The sequence below is a fragment of the Pan troglodytes genome, chromosome 1, assembly GCF_028858775.2.
Source record: "Pan troglodytes isolate AG18354 chromosome 1, NHGRI_mPanTro3-v2.0_pri, whole genome shotgun sequence".
Taxonomy (NCBI): Eukaryota; Metazoa; Chordata; class Mammalia; order Primates; family Hominidae; genus Pan; species Pan troglodytes.
The window spans coordinates 47,195,953-47,205,422 of record NC_072398.2 but is presented as its reverse complement, the minus strand read 5'-3'; the positions used below and the strand labels follow the sequence as shown (position 1 = coordinate 47,205,422).

The following is a 9,470-nucleotide window of genomic DNA, read 5'->3' as shown; positions in this document are numbered from 1 at the left end:
TATCAGTCGCATCATTGGACCCATCCACACCTTCCAGGAACACCGCCTTCAGCTGGGCCCAGACTGTTGCCCACTCCATATTCCAAAAGTAGGGGAGGGCCAGCACCAGCACCGGAGCACAGCACCATCCTCACCCCCATCCACAAGCAGACCAAGGCGGACTGTTCCTGGCTTCCTAAAGGCTTCCTAAAGACAATGAGGTGAATTTTGCCACAGCTCTGAAGAGATGCTCGTTTGCACTACAGATATTCCCTGCTAGGGATCAACAGCTCTACAACAGCTGAGGCACTGCTGACTGTACAAAGGCAGTTCCCATTCAGGTACCCTTAGATTCATTCTGGGCCCCACCACTTTCTGACCTTGGCCATGTCTCCAAAGGTTCCCAAGCCTCAATGTCCTTATCTATGGAATGGAGATAGGACGGGTGCGGTAGCTCATGCCTGTAATCTCAGTACTTTGAGAGGCCAAGGTGGGTGGATCGCCTGAGGTCAGGAGTTCAAGACCAGCCTGGCCAACATGGTGAATCCCTGTCTCTGCTAATATACAAAAAAAAATTATCCAGGCATTGTGGCAGGCACCTGTAATCCCAGCTACTCGGGAGGCTAAGGCAGGAGAATCGCTTGAACCCAGGAGGCTGGGGTTACATTGAGCCGAGATTGCGCCACTGTACTCCAGCCTGGGCAACAGAACCAGGATCTGTCTCTAAATAAATAAAAATAAATAAATAAATAAATAAATAAATAAATAAATAAATCAAATGGGGATAATACCCCATGGCTGTCAGGAGGGTGAAATAGTATGTACATGAAACTGTTAGTCCTGTACTTTCCTTCCTGATTAGAGATCCTAGAACTAGGAGCCAGGTAGAGACACTGGGTGACCCAAGAATCTGGTGCAAGGCGCTTCTGTCAGCTGCTTGGATTGCCAGTCCCCAGGCCCATGTCTGTGACCCCCACTGAGCCACACAGTGGGGGATATGACCTTTTCTCCCCCTCCTCCCACAAATATTGCCTAGAAGAGCCCCCCCCACCTCTGGAGCTGCCTGGCTGTCTTCCCTCTCCTTGTTCCCTGGGGTCACGGTCCTTGTGCTCTCAGGACTTGTCTGGTGACAGATCCAGGGAAGGAAGTTTTATTGTTTTTAATTCAAGTGGGAAAAGTGTCAGCTCAGCTTGGCAAAGCCCAACCAATGAAGAGCCCCTCCCCTCTCCAAGCCCCTTATCCAAGTAACCTCTAAGCCCAGCCCTCCTTTTCTCCCCATGCACAGGTACTCCAGCCCCACTGCAGCCTCAGGCTTTGCTCTCCTGCCCTGCCCGCTCAGACCTCTGGGATCCTGCAGCCCAGCTGGGTTCTGGATATGGCCATTGTGCTGACCATGCCCCCAGGGCCTTCTGCCACCCACATACTCTTGAGGATTATCTCTTGTCACACAGCCTGGGAAGGCAAGAGCTCCTGGGCCAGGGTTTTGGGGCCAGGGTCAGAAATTCCCCTGGGCAGAGCTCTGCCCCTAGATTCACGGCTTTCCCCTTCCCAGTGAAATCTTCATGGGGCCCACATGTCTGCCCCTGGATCAGACCCAGACAGGGAGGGGCTGCTGATGCTGGTAGAGACAGAGCTGAGGCCACAGGTACAAATCCTCTTTCTCTTTGAGGGTGGGGACAAGAGGTGGGAGCTGGAGCCCTGGATTGCCTGGCTTCACAATTTAGGAAAGAGGGTCTCCAAGTCATCTGAGGTTTGGAGTGCAGTCTCCTCTCTCCTGAAGCTGGGAGCTGGAAGAGATCTACATATTAAGGTTTTTTAGTTTCTCCGAGAAATGATGTGTAAATGTATGCAAGGTGATGCCAGTCAGAATTAATTATCCTTGAATCAACAACCTGGTGCCAATGAAAAAATGCTTTGTAGTCTGGGATAGGAGGCAGGTTTACCCTAGCCATAGCTGAGACTGGAAGAGTAGAGTTGCCCCATTTCCAGTCAACTAACTCTGCAAAACACTGAAGAGAATTCTAAGAAAAGGTGCAAAACTGTGACAGAGTAGGACTTTCACGTGCTCTGAGCAGTGAAGAGGTCTCTCACATATCCTGGAGTTCTTTAAATGGAGGCAATCACCCCTACGTCTCTTCCCAAACCACTGCAGTCTCCTCTGACCCCACCTCATCTGACTCATCATCTGGGAAACAAGGGGAGCCCAGCAGGGCCAGGGGAGTACAAAGCTGTAGTTGCCCCTCCGGATCACCTTGTTCCTCAACTAGCACCCCTGAAAGCCAATCAGGCACTCTATAAGGGCAGGCAGGAGTGAGGGTGGGAGGGGCAGTGTCCCTCAAGGATTGGGGGACCTCAATAGTGTCAATAGGGTCCTGCTAGGCTGGGAGGGAATGGTGAATCCCCCAAAGGGCGGTCTGGAAGGCACATGTGGAGAAGAGGGGCATTTTTAGACAAAAGCAAGAGGAGTGCATTCTTAGGGCAGGAATCTTGCCAGGCTGGGCCTGCTCAAGGGAAAGCGGATCTCACAGGTGGATGGGAGGGGTCAGGTGCAGGGGAAGGAGCTAGGGCAGGGACACATGGAAATACAATGGGCAGGGGGAGAAAGGTTGGCAAGAAAGGAGAGACACCTTGGGTGAGGGGAGAAGGGGAGCCCCCCCCAAGAGGTGAACAGAAGGGAGGTACTTCAGGCAAAGAGTAAAGGAGGGAGGGGCAAGTAAGGGAAGGGCCCTAGAGGGCTGGAGGAAGGAGGGAAGGAGGGAGGGGTAGGAGGGGCATAGACAGGATGAGTGGGAGGTGCTGGGGGAAGGGTGCTGAGGGGGGCCACACTCTCTTGGCCACTCTTAGGCCAGCAGCCTAGCCCAGCACCACAGCAACACAGGCCCTAGTTAGGCCAAACTCAGAGGTCAGGAGCCCCAGCCTGGCCATGCAGGGTGAAGGGTAGGGGGCAGCACATGGCACTCCCGACTTGGTGGTCCAGAAGCTCATGTGTGACCTGCATCCAGATCTCATGTTTCTTAAAGAGTGCCACATGTGTGACACAGTGCCCAGGCCTAGAGCCCCTTGCTCACCTGCAGGTTGAGCTTCTGTAAGGACAAGTGAGGCCAGCGCCTTGGCAGCTGCTGGTGCCTGCCATCCCACCCACAGCCAGCACCAGGGCCTAGGTCCCAGTGCTGGGAAGGTGGAGGGAAAGACGCTTTTCCCATCTGGATAGGACCAGGAGCCAAGAAGCTTGGGGTACAACGGCTGGGCCCTGCGGGCCGGGAGAGCTGAGAGGTGAAGCCTCCCTTCCTTGCAGGTAGGAGCTAGGGAATGTGATTCTCCAGGAAGTGATGGAGGGTGGGGGGGCAGAGTGGAGGATATGACAGTGGGGGCTGCAGGCAGAGACCGTGGAGGTCAGACCGTGGCTTCATCCAGGTTGCTAGATGAACCCAGAGGTAAGAGACTTGGGTTCAAATCCTGATTCATCAACTTCGACAAGTCATTTTCTGTCTTCGAACCTCTTTTTTTGTCCTTGTACAGTACGGGCACCAGACAAGGATAGAGCCTTTCTGGATTTCCCTCTCTAAGTTTTAGGAAAGGAAGCAGGATAGATGGGTGACTGCCAGTGTTGGTGGGGCAGGTGGGCAGCAGTGGGTGCGTGGCGCAGCAGAAACACAGCCTCCAGAGTTTGGGCCCCTTTTCCGAAGCTCACCAGGCTATCTGCCCATCTTTTCCTCCCCCTCCCTCTAACTGCCTCCCTCCCCTGGTCCCTAGCACAGCTCCAGGGCACCCCTGGAGCAGCTGGAGAATCTGGGTTGCGGTCCACCCCCAGGTGGCGCTGTGCTCCTGCACCAGGTTCAAGTGCACTAGAGGAGTGATGACATCATCCAGGGTGGAAACAGCATCCCCACCGCGGGAGCACCGAGGAAGAGGGCAGCTCACTTGTTGCTCAGGACAGTAGGGAGTGGTTTTTCTCTCTGGCTAAATCATGTTTGAAGTTTGGTAGAAAGGGCTTCCTAAGGTGACAGGTTCTATTGGAGCCTTAAGATTTGGAGGCAGGTTGTTTGGGTTCAGGTGAGCGTCCAGTGCTTTCCTGCAGCACCGTCACAGCCTTATTTCAGTGAGGGAAGGAAGGGGAGCTGTTAATGAGAAGCAGTTCTATGGCCTGAAGACCTGGGCTCAAAACAAAACCAACAAACAAAACAGACCTGAGCTCTGACTTTTATTAGCTGTGTGATCATGGATATATTAGTTAACCTCTCTGGGCCAAATTCTATCTGCAAAATAGAATATTGGTATCCACCTCACAGAGTTGAAGGATCAGCTGAAGCAACCTAAAGCATCTAGCTAGTGCCCAGTGCCCAGCAGGCACAGGGGGGTGCAGTGGGGCTGACAGTGAGGGCTGACAGTGGAAGCTCTAGCTGGCCTTAGCTCCAGCTCATACCCTTTAGGTCCAGGAGCCAGTGTGTGTCTGTCTCCTCTCCTCTGGGCCCAGTGATTGCTTAGGTGACTGGGGTGACAGGCAAGTGGGTGGAGGGAATGGAGAAGAGTGTGCCCTGGGATCTGAGGGCTTTACCCCCAGGACTAGACTGCCCTCTGGTTTTGGTCAGACCTAGCACAGCGATCTTGCTTCCTAGCTGGGGCACCCCACCCTCACCTCAGAGATGGTGAAACTGCTGTGCCTCCTGCTGTTGAGGCAACCTGGAGGCAGAGAAACCTACAAGTGACACAGACCCAAGGTGGCAGTTCCACAGTGCCAAGGGGTGGCAGCACCTTCAAGAGAATGAAATTCAGAAAGATGCCTTTCACCTACACCCGATGGTGGGCATGGCAGCATTGTCAGCATTCCTGCAGTTGGGGCAGGAAGTGGAATTGGTGAGCAGGTGGGGAGGGCTGGGGAAGATGAGGCCCCTCTGAGCCCTAGGGCACACAGATATGGGTGCTATTCTCCAAATAGTCACTCCACTTGTCTGCCTGCCGCCTTCCTGGGCCTGTGACTGCTGTGAGGACCTGGCCCTGAGCCCATGGTTAGGCAGAGTCATGGAATGAGCATCCCTGAACATGCCTAATATAGCCATCCCAGCACCCTGGGCTCCACTCTGCCCCAGCACCCCTGAGAACAACTCTGGCTACTGACTCCAGGCAGCAGGACTGGTTCAGGAGCAGACCTAGTAGAGGCCTGGCCTTCTAGACCTGGACAACCAGGTCAGTGGAGAGTCTTCTGCTTAGAGTTCAGATTTTCCTCCATGCTGCACTTTCTGAGGATGTGAATTTATTTCTTGGCCAACTCAAATAGTGTGGCAGGGAACCTGAGCTTCTAGAGTCCTCCAGGGAGCCCAGGGTTAGGATCAGGACTCACAGTTCAGGACAACAGGTGGGGCACAGCCATTCACAGCTAAAGGTTTGTATATATTATCAAAATCTTATGGAAAAACAGATACACAGCTATTCATACAGCAGCAGGTGGGTGTGAGGAAAATGTCTGCTTTGGCATCAAACCTTCAAGTCCAGCTGCTGTCTGTCCCACTCCTCCTGTCTGGAGCCTACTCCCATCAGGCACTGTGCATCCAGGCCACTGCCCCTGCCACATCCTCTAATTAGCCTGGACTTTGGGGTATCCTCAGCCCCTCCCCACGCTCCCCTTTGGGCCCCCATGCCTCTCCATCTTTCTGCCATTTTCCCACACAGAGTGCCACTGGCCCAGCAGCTTTGCCCCGTGGGCTCCTCAGAGGCCTGAATCCTGGCCCTGGAGGGCAGTGGGGCTGGGGTGGATGTGGTCCCTGTGGGACATCTTTCCTGGATCACAGGGCTTTTGCAGCTTGCCAGCTACGTGGGCCCTGGACAGTGCCATCTTCTCAGCGATGTGCTAAAAGGACTCTTCTTGTCTGGAAACCTGAGCTCCAGGTATTAAAGCAAAATTTGGAGAGCCTCAGAGACAAGAAAAGGAAAGTGAGAAGAGATAAGGCATCCTTCCTTGAGCGTGACCCAGGCCTTGACTCTCCCATGGCAGAATAGGGACATCCACAGCAGGTCAGCCAGGGATGGGGTGGGCAGGGTCTGTGTAGCCCTGGGAGGTGAGGCCTGAGCAGTCATGGCATTGGCAGATGGTGCCTTGCAGCCTGGTCCTACTGAAGCAGTTTGGGCACTTCCACCTGTAGGGGCAAAATAGAGACAGGTTAGAGAAGGGAGCTCAGCCACCTCACCTCCCTCCCTACTGGAAGGACACACAAGACACTGCAATATGTTATGTCTGTGGAATGTGAATGAGGTGTTGACACTGAGGGAGCATTTTTCATTGTCTGTAAAAATTGGATGTCATCGAGTGACCACTGGAATTACAATTGAGATTTTCCTTTATCTCATGATACCTTGTCCCAGATGATGTTGTGGGGGTTGGGTATCCAACCAAATGGACAAACGATCGTGGACTTTGTCACCCAGGCCAGACTTCCAGGGGAGGCAGGGCTTGGAGAAGTAGGGTGTCCAGGGATGGCTCCTGTGTCCATGGCACTGGCTAGGCAAAGGTAGACTCTCCTGAGAGGTGAATCTCCCAGAGACCTTTCGGATGGACTGACCTGTAGGACTTGGCTGGTCCTGAGAGGAGGCTAAGTAAAACATGGATCATTTTTGTTTGGGGAAATGGAGAAGACTTAAAGGAAGGACCCGAGGCAAAACTACTCTGTAGAGGCCATTTCTCCATTTTAAGGAGAAACAGGCTTCATTGCAGAATGAAAGAGAAGCATGGAGTGAGGGGTTAAAGGAAGCTCCTTAAAGGAAGGGTAGAGTCTCAGCTCTAGGGGATATACAGGTGTGACCTGCCTGCAGGCAGGAGGATGCATGAGATGACCTGAAGTCCCCTATAGGCCCTGGGAGTCTATATCATCTGCAGCCGACATAAGCTCCTCTGCATGCCTTCCCTTTTGCAGTCCTGCCCTCTCCTCCAGGCCCTACCCAGCCCCGCCCTGCTGGCTCATGCCCATAATTACTTAACTTCTTGAGCTGCTTGAGGTTGCTGGAGCGGATGGCAGCCAATAGCTGGTCACGGGAGTTCTTCTCCTGGGCAGGGAGGACTTTGTCTCCCATCTTCCTCTGGGTAGCTGGTGAAAGTGAATTCTTCAGGTTCTCCATGATAAGGGGTGGAGCCAAGGGAGGGGGAGGGGGAGGTGGGGCAGCTGGAGCACCCCCTTTTTTGGGTGAGTTCTTTGGAGAGGGCTTTGGAGATGGTTGAGGTGAAGGTTTTGGGGAGCCCTTAGCCACGGCCCCGGCCTTGGGTACCTCCAGCAGATCCTTCTTCTCTTCCTTGGCTTCCTGTGCCTGCCTTTGCTCCTGCAGCCGCTTTTGTCTCTGCTTGTCCATGTTGCGGCTGAGCAGATTGGTGACGGTCATTCGGGGCCCGGCCAGCTCAAAATGGTAGCCCAGCTTGAGCAGGGTAGTATTCTCCTTCAGCAGCTTGGCGATCTCCATCTCCGTCTTGCCTCCACAGATGTGTCGCTGGTTGTGGAAGCGGAGCTCGGTCAGCGTGTTGTTCTGGAGGAGGGCCCGGAAGATGGCCAGGATGCCTTTGCCTGTGATGTGGTTGGAGTCCAGGTTGAGGCTGGTGATGGTCTTGTTGGCCTTGAGCATGATGGCAATGGCAAAGGCCACATGGTCATCGGCTCGCGTGTTGGCCAAGGCGAACACCTTAACCACAGTGTTGAACTCCAGAGCCTCAGTAAACCGGACCAAGATCTCATTTGTGATGCAGTCTGAGTTGTTGACATTCACCTCAGTCATCTCGGGGTCGTTGTTCTTCACTCTCTCCAGAGGCTCATCAAATATGCTGGGAGCTGCCTCCTCCTCTACCTTGGCCGGACCTTCAGAGGGCTTGGTGGGGCCACTGGGCATCTGTTTCTCGGGTGTTTTGGTCTTGCTGTCATCCTTGGCTTCCTTTTCATGTAAGGGTTCATTCTTCTTGACTTTTTCATCCTCCTTTTTGGTGTCTGTGTTCCCAGTTCCTCTTTTTACCTTCTCATCCTCCTTTTTCATGTCTGTGTTCCCACCTGCTCTTTTCATCTTCTCACCCTCTTTTCTGGTGTCTGTGTTCCTACGCTCCCCTTTTACCTTCTCATCATCCTCTTTCTTGGCCACCTCCTTCATCTCCTCCCTCTTTTTATCCTTGTCCCTGCTCAAGCCTGTGTTCCTGTCACTCCCTTTCTTCTCCTCTTCCTTCTTGGTGGCCACTGCCCTCTCCTCTCCTCTCCCATCCTTCCCTGCCTCCTTCTTATCCACTGCAGCCCTGACCCGGCCCTTGTCAATGCCCCGGATGATCTTCTCCTCCTTGGGCTTCTCACCACTCTTGCCATCAGCTTCATCTCTGTCTCTAGAGAAGCTTTTCTTTAAACCACCCCTCTTTGGCTCCTTCCCCAGATCTGAGTCCCGTCTGGGGCCCAGGGCTTTTTTGCTGGCATCTCTGCCCCTTTCCTCTCCATTCTTGGCATCTGTCTTGGTCTCCACTTGCTTGCTTTCCTAAGAATTCAGAAAAGAAAAATAATCATGAAGAGCTGGCTACAGAGGGAGAGGAATGAGTATGGGGATGTGTGGGGGAGCGCTTACATAACTGCCCTTGAGCCTCCGAAGGACAGTTGTGCTGTTTGGGAGAGTGGGGTGGATGTCTCCATTGAGGGCAGCAAAAGAGGGACTCAGGTTTAAGCTGCAGAAATGGGATGACATCAGACTCAAGGCCTCAGGGTTGTGAGACAACCAAACACCTGCAAAGGTTGTGGCAGTTCCTTTTATGGAGTATTCTCAGACCCAGAATTGCCCTTTCCTATCATGGGTGATTTAGAAGGACTGCTTCCAAGCAGTGCCCTGCCAAGCACATTGGAACCTGAGGCAAAAGGAGAAATACTAACACTGATCCTGTCTTTAAAATTTTGCATTGGTGTTTATTGTGGACTTTTTGCATTAGTTTTATTTTTAAAAATATACATGAAGTCCGGGCGCGGTGGCTCATGCCTGTAATCCCAACACTCTGGGAGGCCGAGGCAGGTGGATCACCTGAGGTCGGGAGTTTGAGACCAGCCTGGCCAACATGGAGAAACCTCTGTCTACTAAAATACAAAATTAGCCAGGCATGGTGGTGCATGCCTCTAATGCCAGCTACTCGGGAGGCTGAGGCAGGAGAATCACCTGAACCTGGGAGGTGGAGGTTGTGGTGAGCCAAGACTGCACCATTGCACTCCAGCCTAAGCAACAAGAGCGAAACTCTGTCTCAAAAAAAAAAAAAAAAAAAAAAAAAAAAAATATATATATATATATATATATATATATATGAAAACATCAGTTATCTTGCTCACTGAGTTTTTGGCATCCGCTTATATTCTGTGCCCAAGGTGAGTGCCTCACATCCCTTCACCTTAGTCCTGGCCCCTGCTTTTAAGGAGTAGACCAATAGTTCTGAGATACAGAAATTTTATAAGGCAATACATTTCCAAAGGAAAAAAAAGGTAGAGGGATCAACATATGCTAACATT

At 52.7% G+C, this 9,470-nt stretch overlaps 1 protein-coding gene across 1 annotated transcript in view; it reads right to left on the bottom strand.

The window, feature by feature from the left end:
• Positions 1-4,167: 4,167 nt before the first annotated feature.
• The window catches only part of LMOD1 (leiomodin 1), a 50,059-nt gene continuing 44,756 nt past the window's right edge, over positions 4,168-9,470 (bottom strand). Inside the window, exon 2 of the mRNA XM_054657558.2 lies at positions 4,168-8,463. Coding sequence (XP_054513533.1) covers positions 6,838-8,463 — 1,626 coding nt within the window. The 3' untranslated portion in view covers positions 4,168-6,837. The remainder of the gene's footprint in view (positions 8,464-9,470) is intronic.